The sequence below is a fragment of the Bubalus kerabau genome, chromosome 3 (assembly GCF_029407905.1).
Source record: "Bubalus kerabau isolate K-KA32 ecotype Philippines breed swamp buffalo chromosome 3, PCC_UOA_SB_1v2, whole genome shotgun sequence".
In the NCBI taxonomy this organism is placed as follows: Eukaryota; Metazoa; Chordata; class Mammalia; order Artiodactyla; family Bovidae; genus Bubalus; species Bubalus kerabau.
In genome coordinates this window covers 12,637,432-12,653,338 of record NC_073626.1, presented here as the reverse complement: position 1 = coordinate 12,653,338, position 15,907 = coordinate 12,637,432, and the positions used below count along the sequence as shown (strand labels likewise).

Below are 15,907 nucleotides of genomic sequence, written 5' to 3'. Positions count from 1 at the left end.
TAGAACTGGACATGGAACAACAGACTGGTTCCAAATAGGAAAAGGAGTACGTCAAGGCTGTACGTTGTCACCCTGCTTATTTAACTTATACACAGAGTACATCATGAGAAATGCTGGGCTAGAAGAAGCACAAGCTGGAATCAAGATTGCTGGGAGAAATATCAATAACCTCAGATATGCAGATGACACCACCCTTATGGCAGAAAGTGAAGAGGAACTGAAAAGCCTCTTGATGAAAGTGAAAGTGGAGAGTGAAAAAGTTGGCTTAAAGCTCAACATTCAGAAAACAAAGATCATGGCATCCGGTCCCATCACTTCATGGGAAATAGATGGGGAAACCATGGAAACAGTGTCAGACATTATCTTTTTGGGCTCCAAAATCACTGCAGACGGTGACTGCAGCCATGAAATTAAAAGACGCTTACTCCTTGGAAGAAAAGTTACGACCAACCTAGATAGCATATTCAAAAGCAGAGACATTACTTTGCCAACAGAGGTCCGTCTAGTCAAGGCTATGGTTTTTCCTGTGGTCATGTATGGATGTGAGAGTTGGACTGTGAAGAAAGCTGAGCGCCGAAGAATTGATGCTTTTGAACTGTGGTGTTGGAGAAGACTCTTGAGAGTCCCTTGGACTGCAAGGAGATCAACCAGTCCATTCTGAAGGAGATCAGCCCTGGGATTTCTTTGGCAGGAATGATGCTAAAGCTGAAACTCCAGTACTTTGGCCACCTCATGCGAAGAGTTGACTCATTGGACAAGACTCTGATGCTGGGAGGGATTGGGGGCAGGAGGAGAAGGGGACGACAGAGGATGAGATGGCTGGACGGTATCACCGACTTGATGGATGTGAATTTGAGTGAACTCTGGGAGTTGGTGATGGACAGGGAGTCCTGGTGTGCTGTGATTCATGGGGTCGCACAGAGTCGGACACGACTGAGCAACTGAACTGAACACATCTTTCCTGGAAGTTAGCTTATTATGAATTACTTTACTCTGCTTGTCACTGACTGATGAATGCTGTTCCATACACCAAATAACAAGCCCCGAACAAAGGAATGATTGTTGAGTCCCAGCCAATCTCCTGTGCTAGAAATCTTGAGTTTGGTAGGGTGAAAAAGGGTAAATGGGATGTGGCTATGTTCAATCTCTTATATATGTAGTGCAATTAAAGATTCAGGTACATATCTTTCATTGGAAGGACTGATGTTGAAGCTGAAACTCCAATACTTTGGCTACCTGATGCAAAGAACTGACTCATTTGTAAAGACCCTGATGCTGGGAAAGATTGAAGGCAGGAGAAGAAGGGGACGACAGAGATGAAATGGTTGGATGGCATCATCAACTCAATGGACAAGAATCTGAGTAAACTCCGGGAGTTAGTGATAGACAGGGAGGCCTGGCGTGCTGCAGTCCATGGGGTTGCAGAGTCGGACACGACTGAGCAACTGAACTGAACACATCTTTCCTGTAAGTTAGCTTACTATGAATTACTTTACTCTGCTTGTCACATTCCTAGCTAAGAATCTTGAAGACAAACAATTGTATTTAAGAAAGATGGAGTGCTTTAGGAGGAAGAGATTTAGGGGGAAGAGTGTGCTTTAGGGGGAAGACACTGAGGCACAAAAAGGAGGTAGATTAATTTTGTCCATCATGTTTGGGAAATTTTTATAGTCTTGGTGGTTTTAGTCAGAGATGCCATTTGTTCTGTAAACCTATGCTTGATATGGCATGGTTCCTTAGGTGCTGGAAGGTACTACAAATTTCAAGGTACTGTAGGTTCAGCTTCACGTTTTGACTTATATGATTTATATAGTGATTGGAGTCATGCAGTTTGATGGTAGTTTGGTTTAACAGTCTTACAGTTAATTATTTGTATCTGATAACTGGATGCTATTAGATGCTTTCTAAACAGTTATTATGAACTATATATATTCACTCTATTTGCAGATGAGGAAACTGAAACTTAGGAGACTGATAACTTCCCCAAGGCTTCATAGCTACTAAGCGATAGACTTAAAATTAAGTGTGTGTCTGTCTGCATAGTCCTGTTTGGCTCTTGGAGACTCCTTGGACTGTAGCCCACCCAGTTCCTGTCCATGAAATTCTTCAGGCAAGAATACTGAAGTGGGTTAGCCATTTCCTTCTCCAGGGGATCTTCCCCACCCATGGACTGAAGCCTGGTCATCTGCATTGCAGGCAGATGCTTTACCGTGTCAACCATCAGGGAAGCCAAATGGCCCATTAAGCCTATGTTTTCACAGTAGTAGATTTTTTTGCTAATCATTTGGTTACTTTGTTTGAACTCTTACAGAAGAGCTGAGTTATAGTCTTGGCTTTGTCTGCCCAGCTAAGGGTCCTCCAGTATGCCACCTGAATTCTTTGGACCCCTGTCTTGTCCGTTGAATGACCTCTACACCACCTGATCACCAATATCTTTTTAACGGTCAACTCTTAAAAATATCTATACTTTGTGGATTCAGTGTTTGAGCCTAGCTCACTTACTCACTTTCCTAAATACGTCTTCTATTTGGGGCAAATATATGTATAGTTTTATTACTGCTAATATATCCTTTACCTCTCATGTGAGCTGACTGCTGTAGGTAGTCATTGTACTCATTTACTGCATTTCCCATATACTAGGAAATATACTAAGTGCTCCACTCGGATGATCACAACGGCTCTATAAGCTGGATATTAAAGTTCCCATTTTATAGGGAGGAGGAAGGTTTTGACTTATCCAAGGTCAAACTAGAGTGGTGGAACCAGAATTCGCGTTCTTTGACAACAGCTCTTATGTAACAATGGGACATTAATGACACTGTATGTTTTTCTAATTCTGCTTTAGGCTTAAAGATCATGAACATTGTTTTTTTTCAACCAGTTTTTTTCTTTTTATAAGATAATGTTCGCTCCTGTCTGATTTAACTGCTCACTTTCTGTCCTCTTTCCCAACCACGAGAAAAGAAGGAGATTACTGCTTCTGTGTTAAATGCGTCTTTCTAAGTCTACGTTTATAGCCGAGCACAGGATAAGGAATGGAACCCCCTGGCTTTGTGCCTCTGCGGCAAACCATACCTCTCTCCTTCCGCGTCCGTTCCGAGAATTCGCCTTCCCCCCGTTAACTACATTTCCCAGCGGCCCGCGCGGCCGAGAGCGCGGGCTCGACCAGCCCTTCCTTCCTTCCTTCCTCCCTTCCTCGCCTATCAGCCGGTCGCAGCGTAATGACGCAGGCTCGCCGGGCGCTGACGAGTGACGGCGTTCTGGCTCGCGACCGCAGCGGCGGCCTTAGCAGCGGCAATAGACGCAACAGCGGCGACTGCAGGGACGACGGCGGCGGCGGCGACGACGGCGGCGGCGGGGCGGGCGCTGTGCGCAAAGGGGAGGGGTAGGCGGGCGGCGCCGGCGGCTTCAACTGCGGCAGCTACACGGCTGGGGCGTGCGGAAGAAGAATCCCCATCAGCCGGCGGCCGAGTTAGGCCCGAGCAGCGCCGGGGGCCGCTCGCGTTGTCCTCTGCGGGGGGAATCTCCATAGAGACGGTGACACACACAGAGGCGGGGGTCCGCGGGAGCCTGCGGGACCGGAGAGCCAGCTCCTGGGCCTCTGTGGCCTCCCCCCCCAGCCCCCCCCACCTCGCTGCCGCCGGCGCGCGTTCTCTTCTCCGCTTCTGCTCGCCGCCCCGCGGTTCCCGGTGGGCCTGGTCCCCCGCTGTGAGGGCAGCGCGGGCGGACTCTTGGGGGCTGGGGCCGGGCGAGGCAAGGCGGGGGGCGGGGGTCCTCTGAGGCCGCCTCTGCCTCTCCCGCCCCGGAGGGGGAAGCCGCGGAGGCTCCGCCATGGCCTCGGGAGCCGGAGGCAGAGGAGGGGGCGGCGGCGGCGGCGGCAAGATCCGGACGCGGCGTTGCCACCAGGGCCCGATGAAGCCTTACCAGCAGGGGCGACCGCAGCACCAGGTAGGGGAGACCCGGCGCCGTGTGTGAGGGGGGCCCTCGGGGCGGGGGGGTGAGCAGGGGGGGCGGCCCTGGCGCCCCACGTGGAGCGTCCGGGAGGCCCCGGGCGAGGCGGCGGGAGCCGAGGCCGCCGGGGCGGCGACGGGAAGTGGGCTTGAGGCCGGCCAGCCCTGCGGCGCACACGTGTGGCTCGGCCTCCTCTCTCCACCACCCCCCCGCCCCGCACCCTGGCCCTCTCCGCCCCGGGGCTTTCCCCGGGCCGGAGCGCAGGGCGGGAACACAAGTCGAGGCCCACGGTGAGCCCATATTTCTGCCCTTTTTTTTTTTTTGGCGGGGATTAGGAGCTTTGGCGGGGGGGGCGGTAATTACTCATGTCCCTCAAGGGAAAAGGGAAAAAGCTGTGGCTGGGAGGGCCACCCCCCTCCCCCCACGCCTGCAGATTTCTAGTCTCCCGCGTTTCAGCGCGTGCGGGGAGGGGGGCTGCCCCAAGGACTCTGATCCTCACCCCGCCAGGGTACTTACCTGGGGCTTGGCGGGGGCGCTGTTACAGGGAAAGTGGAATAACTTATTCTCCATCCTTTAAATTCTCTATCTCCCCGTGGCCCTCCCCGATCTAAGAGTCCTGGCTTATTTTTTTTCTTCAACCGGGATATGGTTAGTGGCACTGGGGCATTTTGAAAGTCCCTCTCCGCACTTACGTCTTTTTTTCCGTCGCGAGACTCTTCCCTCCCCACTTTTGTCCAACCTTTTTCCCCCTCCTCCCCACACACACCCGCGCGTTTTATTTTGGAGACTAGAATTGGCCATTATGCACAGTTGACCGGGACTCCAGTTCTGATCTCATGCACAAAATATTTTAATGTTGCAGTGGGTATTCTAGAAGTTTAGGTACTTTCGACGCTACAGGAATGTTGGTGGTCTTGAAATTTAACCACCTTGTGCACTAGTGGGTGTTTGAAATTATGAAAATATGAGTTTATCCTCAGACGTTTGATTCTGAGAAAGTTCAGGATTTTAAGTTTTGCTTGTTTGTTACGGGGGATTGAGTGGGAAAATGTTGAAAACCTAATAAAAGTCACTTATAAAACTTTTCACTGATAGTAAGGTAGGAAGTAAGTGTGGGCCTTAAACCTATAAAAAAGAGTATAGCAAAAGGGTCTGATAACTTGTTGCATACTGTTAAAGGTAGACTTCTAGATTGCTTTATTCTGGATGCTAATAAATATTTAACAGTTAAACATGTTTGGTGCTGTTGTTAAATTGTATCATTAAAAACAGAATTTTAAAAGTAAAGGTTTGGGAGAAGATTCCTAGTAGTGAAATCTGTAGTTGATAATGTTAGGTAGCTCTCTACTAATGGTCACAAGTCTTGGCGTTACTATCACCTCCCACCAGTGCTCCCCCAGATAGGCTGGGTTTTCCAATTTTCTTTGTGAGGAGCAAGATTAGAATTCGGGTCACAAGCCTGGCCCTTTAACCTAATCCTTTGGTTGCAAGGAAGTTTGGCACATGTGCTTTCTGGTTTTTCTGAAAAAATAAATGTCTGAGTGCTTTCCTTAGGAGAAAGTTACTACATAAAAAATGAAATGTAAAAACAGATCATTGGATGGTCTGGACAGAGTTTAGAAAGGAGCTCCTATATTCCAGGTGGCAAAAGCCAAAGTCACACCTTATTTTTAAATATACTTGGGATAAAAACTTAATTTGAGGGAGATGATGCCTTAACAGCATAACACTTGTGATCCAAATTGTCTTAGAGCTGATATGATTTCAGACTGTGCAGTTTTATTTTAAAGTTTGGTAATTTATCATTTCCCCCTGTCTAAAGTATTCAGCTTATTGCCACAGCCATTTAATTGAAAAAGTACATTTGTAGCTTTTGAATTGAGATTAAAGGTGGGAGTTTCTTAATCTACTCTGTAGGTATTATTAGTATTGGCTAATACGGTTAGATAGCATGACTCACTGACTCAATGGACTTGAGTTTGAGCAAACTCCGGGAGGTAGTGAAGAGCAGGGGAGCCTGGCGTGCTGCAGTCCATGGGGTTGCAGAGTTGGACACGACTTGCCACTGAACAACAACAATTAGTATTGGCAGTTACTACCAAAGAAAAGTATCCAGGCATATACAAAAGAATATTTAATTTGAGGATTTTTAAAAATCTTAAAATAAGGATGTTCTTTAGTCCTTATCAAAACTTCTGTGAACTTGTAGACCACCTGCTTGCTGTCAGCTATCCTAGGCTGTCACCTCTGTGTTTAGCAGCAGCTGCTGAGTCATCATGAATAGCATGGAGCTTCATGACATGGCATGTTTTATACTAATGTATTTTGATTAAACGTCCACTGGTTTCTGGGCAAAAACAAAGTTTTTTGGTTGTGCAGTTGAGGACTGAAAGAATGAGAGATCTGGCTCAGTTAGTGGGTCTTTGCCATTGCTTGTCAGGATAACTGGCTTGTGTAGTCACGCAGTACCTGTGACTTTCTCATGTGTTCCACTGACTTGCAATTTCCTGTTTTGACTTCTGGTTTAGCTCTGCTGAGTATCTAAAGTTTACATTTTTTCCTTTTAACTTCTGATCTTCAAAATGGCATCTTGCTTGAAGTTGTGGAGAGAAAAATTCATTGTCAGTTAACTAACTGAAGGGTGGTAACTTGAGTGAAGGTGAAGAACAGCACTGAATGATTAAGTTGATCATTTTCACCTGCTTTCTTCCCTACCCCTTAACTCTTAGCTCAGATGCATTTAGGAAATGGTATCATTCTTCTAGTGGGAGTGAACGGGTCCCTAAAGAGTATGTGGTTAGGTCTTGTTGCCTGTTCAGTCTCTTTTCCCATTTCCTTTTTATGCAGATTGTCAGGTCCAGAAAGTGAGCTCTGGAGAGGTCAAACTGCTTTTCTTAATAGCCGCCACAAAAAGCTTGAGCCCATGGGCAAATCAGAACCTTGCCTCTTGAAGAATCTACTGCCACCTCCTGGTGAGAGGGGAACTACTTATTTTTGCCCTTTTTTGGGGGGTGTGCTTCAGAGGTTTTGTCTTCTGGCTTGGAGCTAAGGGAATCCACTCATTTTTATCTTCCTAGAGGCAGTTTGTCCTTCAAGTCAGTTTCTGCATTTAGCTATTTTTTTGGAGGGAGGGGATGGTGAAAGCTCCTTTATCTATTCAGTAGCTTAGATCAGGAGTCTATAAAGTTCTTCTGTAAAGGGCCAGATAGTAAATATTTTAGGTTTTGTTCCTGCCTGTTCTTTGTTTTATAACTCTAAAAAATGTGAAAATCGTTCTTAGCTTGAGGCCTATATGAACACAGGCTGAAGGCTGAGTCTGGGCCACAGACTATGGTTTGCCTGGCACTGGTTTATAAGATTGTGTGGTTTTTACTGTTTTGGTAGCTTCTGTGTGATATTTTGTCCTGCTTGGTACTGGATGGCTGAAGAGCATTCTCAGTTTTGAAAAGGAGGGATATTGAAAGATTGAATACATAACTCATCCCAGAAATCCATGAGTTGTTTTTTACTTTTATCTTTATTTGCTTTATCCTAGATGTTTAATTAATACTGTCAGCAAAAACAAATGGACATAGTTGTTAGAAAAAAGTGCTGTAATCCACTCAGAGCATCTGGGTTTGAATCCTTGTTCTGCCAGGACTTGGAAAGTTCTCTCTGCTTAATTTACTCATCTGTAAAGTGGAAATCTGTTGTGAGGGGCTGAGTGCGATAATGTAAGTAAAGCTCTTAGAACTGGGCCTGCATATATAGTAAGGACTCATTGGAAACTGTTGTGGTTAAACAGAACCTTTTGATTTAAATGTTTAGTCTCTGATTAGTAGAGGTATCTTTCTTTTATATACCCAAATTCAATCTTTTATAGGCTTGTATTGGATTTTTACGACTTGTTTTCTGAGTGATGAGGCCAAACCTTTAAACAGCCATAAACTATTTAAAAATATATTATTGTTAACATTTTCCTCTTAGATGCCAGTCATGTAAGTGTATAGGAAAATAAATCCACATACTGTTTAATGCATAGTAGAAAATTTTGTTTGCGACGAGAAGCCCTTGTGAAATAGTTTTATCAATTTACTCACCAATTTTTCTTATGACAAAAAAAGTCCAGATGTCTCTCTTTCCTGGAAAGCCCTTTGAGGCAATTACCTATCAGTTTGAAATAAAATGGTCTGATGTCACTAATTAAAACCATTTCATTAGGCACAGAATACTACTGGAAAGATGTAATGTTAATGACCTTGTATTTTCAAAAATGTTTTACTTGTAGCTACTTAGCTTATGGTCATGGTTGTAATATATTTTTGAACAATTCTTCTGTGTTGGGAAGCCCAGTTGAAAAGTCTTGCCACCAGATACAATTTACTGTATTCACTGTTTGAAACAGGGTGATAGAATGCTGCTTCTGTCTAAATATATTTCATTTTCCCTGCCCATTTGCTTGTGGCTTAATACACTTTTACATCCAGTTTCCAAACAGATTGTGAAAGGAAAGTGACAGTATCTTTTTGGGATAACTTGCGGTGGGTTAAATTGCCTTAGGCTTTTATTGGGTCTCCTGTTGCTACTTTGGAAGGTCTTGTAGGGAATCCTTTTCTTTTCCTTGTTAGATTACTGTTAATTCTCTGTTAATTCTACTTCTGTAATATGAATCTCTAAAAATAAGAAACTAAGCCAGGTCATGTTTCTCCTACCTGAATTAGTGTTAAAGAGCCTTAAAGGAGGTTGAAAATTGTGGCCAGTTATAGTTTTAAATTTTTTTTGGCTAGAATAACTTGTATGCTCATGTTTTCTGACTTAATCTCTTGACACCTGATGCAAAGAGCTGACTCATTGGAAAAGACCCTGATGCTGGGAAAGATTGAGAGAAGGAGAAGGGGATGACAGAGAATGAGATGGTTGGATGGCATGATCGACTCGATGGACATGGGTTTGGGTGGACTCCGGGAGTTGGTGATGGACAGGGAGGCCTGGTGTGCTGCGGTTCATGGGGTCGAAAAGAGTCGGACACGACTGAGCAACTGAACTGAACTTGACATTGAAAAGAAAAATGAAACGTATAAAGAATGGATGGAAATCATTTACGTGGCTGGAAAGATTTAGACTTGTTGGATAGGGAAAGCTTAACTGTAGGTTGTAAAATGTGAGAACAGCTTGGGTTAAATTCAGATTATTGAAATCAGATTCAATATTACTGCATTAGAATTTGAGTACTTTCTAATAGATACATTTTTGAAGTAAGTAATGTAAGAATGGATGTGTTAAAAACTGGAAATAACCGAAAGATTTAGAGTAGCATCTAGGTTTTTACTATTTAGTGTTAAAGATATTTTATAATTAGATATTCAAGTCTCACATGAAGTCTTTGGTTCTTAGCCCTTGTTCTTCACTTGGGGTGGATGGAGCAAGGGGAAAACTGATTAGGGAGTCTATTTGAAATGAGACTTCCAAAAAGAGTGGAAAGGGAAGACTAGGGACATGGGAGCTGAGGGAGTATGGAGAGAGTTCACAGACACCTGGAAGAAAACTAAGGGTCATTGACAAACTTCAACAAAATCTAGCCCAAAGAACAGATAAAAATCAAAACAACAGTGTTTTCTGGGAGAATAGGGCCCCAGAACCTTCAAACTGAAGATTATGTTTGATATTTATAGTGAGAGACCCAGTAAAGTTTATGTGAGAAGAGATTTTATAATCTGAATTGTACTGTTTAATAGAGGATAATGTGAAGAAAAGAGTTGAATAGAACTGAGATCAGAAAAACTAGTAGGAACAGAGGAGATGTAAGAAGAAGGAAGGCTATGAGTGCTGATACAGAGAGTGTCTTTGCTTATTCTGAGATTGCAAATTGATGAGAAGATATATAGGCAAAGAATTTCTTTTTCAGTACAAATGAGTTCTGCGTTTGGATTGTAAAAGAGCCTTGTGCCCTACCTCAGCCTTCTTTCATTAACCCTTGAACTCAGGTTCAATACAATTCGAAAAGCTAATGTAGTCACAGTACCTTACAAATTGAATGTACTTAATATAAGGGTATAGTATTGAATCGAATTTACTTCTGGCCCCCAAATTGAGTACTTGTTCTAAATCTCAGTGGCATCTTGATAAGGTTTTTGTTGTGGTTTGTTTTGCCAAATGAAGAATCGTTAGTTCTTGGGGGAGAAACCCAATCGTTGTAACCCGTCTCGGTTTAAAGTTTTGCTCCTATAATCCTTGAATTCAGCTTCATTACTTAGGATCATCTAGTGTAGACTTTGCTTTGGGGCTACAAGAAGTATTTTTAAGATTTTAATACTCTGTTTTGTTGCTTTTTCTAAGCCATTCATTAATTTTTTTCCTTGACTTTTCTTCTTCTCTTCATTTAGTTGGCTTTGTGTTATTTATTATTCCAAAGGATGGTTTGATTTTTTCCCACGCTCTTGGATAGTTTCACAAATTGTTTTTTGGAGGAAGGGCTATTAGCGTGGCAACGAAAATATTTAAACTGAAACTGTTATACCAAGCAAATGTATTATTTATTTTTTGAATTCTAGGATTACTGATGTCTTTTTTTTTTTTTTTTTTTTTTGAAACTTGCCACAGCATATCACATGTGGGAATAAGAAGTTGGTTGAGTACTGCATCCGTAGATAAACTAAAATCATGCAGCAGCTGATCTGCACTGTACAGACCTGTTGCTGCCTTTACAGCTGATCCTCGAGCGGAGGTGAGAGGTTTGTCATTACCACCCCACTTGACAGCTCACCTCCGCTTGGGAAGCACAGGGCGCTGCTGGTGCGTGCGAGGGAGCCATGGCCCTAGATTTGGAGGGCCAGAGAAGCTTTTCTTTAGGAAAACCACATCAAGTTATAATGAAGCCTCTGAAAGGGGAGAGAAAGCTACTCTGGTCAAGTTGGGCTTGAGTATTCACTGCTTCTCAGACCTTTACTCCAGGTACTTCTGTTTCCCCCTCAAGGTTAGGTTGTTTGTATTTAATATACAAGACAGGGAATTCCCTGGCCGTCCAGTGATTAGGATTCTGAGCTTTCACTGAAGAGGTTATGGATTTGGTCCCTGGTCAGGGAACTAAGAACCCAGGCTGCATGGCCAAAAAAAAAAAGAGAATGTATCACAAAACGTTCTTTCTCCTGGGTCCATACAGGAAGCTGATTTACCCCATTCTTGGAAAGACCTGAAACGTCTTATCTAAATAACTCTTGAAAAGGTTATTGAAAAAATAACCTTTATCTCAATAAGAAGGCCCTTATTTGCTAATACAGTCTAAGAAACCTTTGGTAAGAAAACGATTTTTCCCTTTTTCTAGCTCTTCTTTTTTTTCCTGACTCCTATTAGTGACTGTAATTCATAAAAATTGCCAGCCAAGGAAGTGCTTCTCCAAATCTGTATGGTATATATAGGGTTTCTTACCCTTTGTCTGCCTTGTTCTCTGCGTGATCAGGAGATTTCTTTTCCCTAGCAGTTCTTTAGGGCTTCCTTGGTGGCTCAGACAGTGAAGAATCCACCAGCAATGCAGGAGCTGTTCTTTAAACTTCTAGTATCTGGTAGTTGATTATTTACTATAAATAAATGTGTTAAGTCTTTCAGTTCAGTTCAGTTGCTCAGTTGTGTCCAACTCTTTGCGACCCCATGGACTGCAGCATGCCAGACCTCCCTGTCCATCACCAGCTCCCAGAGCTTGCTTAAACTCATGTCCATTGAGTTGGTGATGCCATCCAACCATTTCATCCTCTGTCATCCCCTTCTCCTGCCTTCGGTCTTTCCCAGCATCAGGGTCTTTAACAATGAGTCAGTTCTTCTCAACAGTTGGCCAAAGTGTTGACGCTTCAGCATCAGTCCTTCCAATGAATATTCAGGACTGATCTCCTTTAGGATGGACTGGTTTGCTCTCCTTGCAGTCCAAGGGACTCTGAAGAGTCTTCTCTAACACCATAGGTCAAAAGCATCAGTTCTTCAGCGTTCAGCCTTCTGTTATGGTCCAGCTCTCACATCTGTATGTGACTACTGGAAAAATCATAGTTTCGACTACATGGACCTTTGTTGGCAAAGTACTGTCTCTGCTTTTTAATATGATGTCTAGATTGATCATAGCTTTTCTTTCAAGGAGAGGCGTCTTTTGATTTTATGGCTGCAGTCACCACCTGCAGTGATTTTGGAGCCCCCAAAAGTAAAGTCTCTCACTGTTTCCATTGTTTCTGCATCTGTTTGCCATGAATTTATGGGACCAGATGCTGGGATCTTAGTTTTTTGAATGTTGAGTTTTAAGCCAGCTTTTTCACTCTCCTCTTTGACTTTCATCAAGAGGCTCTTCAGTTCCTCTTTGCTTTCTGCTATAAGGGTGGTGTCATCTGCATATCTGAGGTTATTGATATTTCTGCCAGCAATCTTGATTCCAGCTTGTGCTTCATCCAGCCTGGCATTTCTCATGATGAACTCTGCATATAAGTTAAATAAGTAGGGTGACAGTATGCAGCTTTGACATAGTCCTTTTCAGATTTGGAACCAGTCTGTTGTTCTATCTCTGGTTCTAACTGTTGGTTCTTGACCGGCTTACAGATTTCTCAGGAGGCAACTAAGGTGGTCTGGTATTCCCATCTCTTTAAGAATTTTCTGCAGTTTGTCATGATCCACACAGTCAAAGGCTTTGGCGTAGTCAATAAAGCAGAAGTTGTCTTTAACTGGGAATAAAATAGATTCAGAAGTATGCTTTTTTATGTTTTACTTCTCTCCTATGTTTAATTTTTCAGAATTCATACTATAAAGTAGATAGTTTTGAAAATTGATATAAGTGGCATGGCATTTGAGATAATGTCAGAAATAGTTAATTTTGTTGTTAAGCTTATTTTCACGGTTATGTTTATCATGGCCTTAGCTGGGAAACCTGTAACTGAATTTTTAGATGATTTTAGTACAGTGTTCTTCAAACTTTAATTTGCATAAGAATCACCTCAAGAGCCTGTTAAAACAGATTTCCATTTCTAACATGATCCTAGGTGACACCAAGGCTGCTGGTCTGAAGACTTAGAGTTTGAGGACCACTGTTTTAGGTTTTGGAACAAAAGGTTTGCATATGGATTCTCTCTCTCTCTCACACGTGCATGCATACACACACCCAAATGATCGAAGGGGAATTTTGAAGGATTTAAGTATAGTTATTTCAAGTCTATTAGATTAAGCATTTATTAACAAAGTTACTGGAAGCTTGGATAGCATGTGCCAAGGACACTTCTACATTTGAGTCTTGGCAGTTTTTACTTCCTCAGTCTATAATACTTCTCTACTAGAAATGTGCAGCGCGCCTTCCTCCCTTTTTTCAGGTCTTTGCCTGTATAAAACAGCTGCCCCGTTTCGCTTTTCTGCTTTGTTGTTGTCCATAGCACCAAATCACCATATCGTGTGCGTTACACGTTACACTTTTTGTCTCCCTAACTTAGAATCTAAGTTCCAAGAGGGCAGGAACTTGTTCCCTGCTTTATCCCATGTTCTTGCCTGACATGTAGTGTATGATCAATAAGTATTGATTAAAGTAATTGAATGAAGTAAAACAATGTTTGCTTTTACCTCTGTGAGTTAGATAAGATTTTAAAATATTCATCAGGATAAGCCTCTTTCCTGGTCCATTTATGTACTGTTTTATAGAGATAAAAGTTGGATGTAACTTTTGGGTAATAAGTGCTTCCTGGGGAATTCCCTGGTGGTCTACTGGTTAGGACTTAGTGCTTTCACTGCCGGTGCTCCGGGTTTGATCCCTGGTCTGGGAACTAAGGGCTTCCCTTGTGGCTCAGTAAAGCATCTGCCTGCAATGTGGGAGACCTGGGTTCGATCCCTGGGTTGGGAAGATTCCCCTGGAGAAGGGAAAGGCTACCCGTTCCAGTATTCTGGCCTGGAGAATTCCACAGACTGTATAGTCCATGGGGTCACAAAGAGTTGGATAGGACTGAGCGACTTTGACTTTCACTGGGAACTAAGATACCAACATACGGCCAAAAAAAATGTGTGTTCCCCGAATGTAGCACATGTGTTCCATTGTTGCTAAAGAAGATGAATCCAATGACCGGGCTGACTTTAATTTTCATGTTAATTAGAAAACAAATTTAGCAAAAGTACACTGCTCTATCAGTTAAGGACCCAGCAAGAAACAGTTAATTCCAGCTGAAATTTCTTTTAAGAGTCTGCTCAAAGATAAATGCTGGTGGTTAAAGGAATACATAGAGGCTAGCAGGATGCTCAGAGACTAGCAGTAGTGGGAAGCTGCCGCCACTGCTAGGACTAGACAATAAAGGGAAGAAACTGTGTAACTGGAGTGGAGCAAGGGCTGGCTGGCTGGAGCTGTAGTTTTAAAGATAGGGTGTTTGAGCAGAGAGAGCCCAGGAAGAGAGACTTCACTTTCCTTCCTCCTCTGATAGCTAATGACCTCCAGAATCTCTCATGAGCCACTTTGTTGAGACAGTCATCGAAGATGGTGTCAGGGAAGTGCAAGTGAGGACTGGTACAGAATCAAATCTGTGATTTGGTAGATTTTATTGTGTAGAAAGAGCTGTTTATTAAGAGAAATAAACTTCCTGGTGGCTTTCCTAGTGGCTCAGAGAGTAAAGAATCTGCCTTCAATGCTGGAGACCTGGGTTCGATCCCTGGGTTGGGAAGATCCCCTGGAGAAGGAAATGGCAACCCACTCCAGTATTCTTCGCTGGAGAATTCCATGGACAGAGGAGCCTGGCAGGCTACAGTCCATGGGGTCGCAAAGAGTTGGACGTGACTGAGCGACTAACACACACACACACACATATAGAAAACCGTTAAGTAACAGTACAGGTAAAAATCATGGCTAAAGTTGGGAAATGCTCAGGAAATAGTTATGTAAGCCACATTGTATTCAGCACTGTCTCCTCTAAGCTTTGTTTTTCTGATTGGTTACATAGTATTTTGATATATTTTAATTAGTGTCTGACTAGTGCTCTACATATACATGTTCCAGGTAACTGAATATTAAGATTTAAGTATACATAATTTTATTCACCTCTTGTAGAGGTAATTGTATTGTGATTTCCTGAAATGTATTTAATTTCCTAATCTCTTTAACTAGATTGGTGGTTCTCAGAAATATAGCATACACCAGAATCACTTGTGAGGGTTTGTTAAAACAGGTGAGTCCTACCTCCTGGATTTAGTCGGGCTGGAATGCGGCCTGAGAAGATGCTGATATAAACGGTGAAGGGACCACATCTTGGTAACCATGAGAATTAGGGTTTACTGAGCTTACTATAACTTTTCTTGATTTTCTTGATGACTTAGGATCATTTACCCTGTAGAGGGATATTGAAGTATGGGGAATATTTCTTTCTGATAGTGTTTCCAGGTCAGTTTTAACATCCTTATTTCATTATTTCTGTCAAGCACATTGTGCTTTCTTTCATTGTGCTGCTAATATTTCCTCTCTCTCTCTCACTGTAGTCTTATACTAAGCTGCTCTGCACTGTGGTTAAATAAATTGGTTACATTTTAGTTTAGGAAAGAGGGTCTGCAAGCAAAATTCATGAGTTTCAGTTATATCTTTTTTGACTGTTAAATTTTTACTGGTTTATTCTCAACAATACCTACGCATGTGTGCGTGTTAAGTCGCTTCATTTGTGTCCTGCTCTTAGTGACCCTATGGACTGTATAGCCCTCGGCGAGATTCTCCAGGCAAAAGTACTGGAGTGGATTGCCATGCCCTCCTTCCTCCAGGGGATCTTCCCAACCCAGGGATCGAACCTGCCTCTCAACATCTCTTGTATTGGCAGGCGGGTTCCCTAATGCTGCCACATAAGTGACCTTTGGTTAAAGATGGTGTTAATTTAATTTGTGATGTACTTGCCTCCTTAGGTGAATAGAGATCACAGGAATCTCTTAATACTTTTAGTAGCTAAATACCTTAGAGGAAGTCTACGCAAGACTTATTTTACATAACTATACAAATTTTTCC

The 15,907-nt window shown here is 42.9% G+C and overlaps 1 protein-coding gene across 10 annotated transcripts in view; it reads left to right on the top strand.

Annotated features, from left to right (window-relative positions):
• NUP153 (nucleoporin 153) overlaps window positions 1-15,907 on the top strand; it is an 80,942-nt gene that overhangs the window by 7,115 nt on the left and 57,920 nt on the right. The window contains exons 2-3 of one of the 10 annotated variants that reach the window (XM_055570710.1): window positions 6,799-6,923; window positions 7,487-7,664. The exons of 4 other annotated variants lie outside the window; for them this stretch is intronic. Coding sequence is in view for 4 of the 6 variants with exons in the window: in XM_055570708.1 (XP_055426683.1) it covers window positions 3,832-3,948 (117 nt within the window). In the remaining 2 variants the exon portion in view is untranslated. Of the gene's footprint in view, window positions 1-3,360; window positions 3,949-6,798; window positions 6,924-7,486; window positions 7,665-10,533; window positions 10,655-15,907 lie in introns of those variants that run through there. 5 more of the 10 variants (XM_055570708.1, XM_055570707.1, XM_055570704.1 and 2 more) reach the window with 5 other exon arrangements.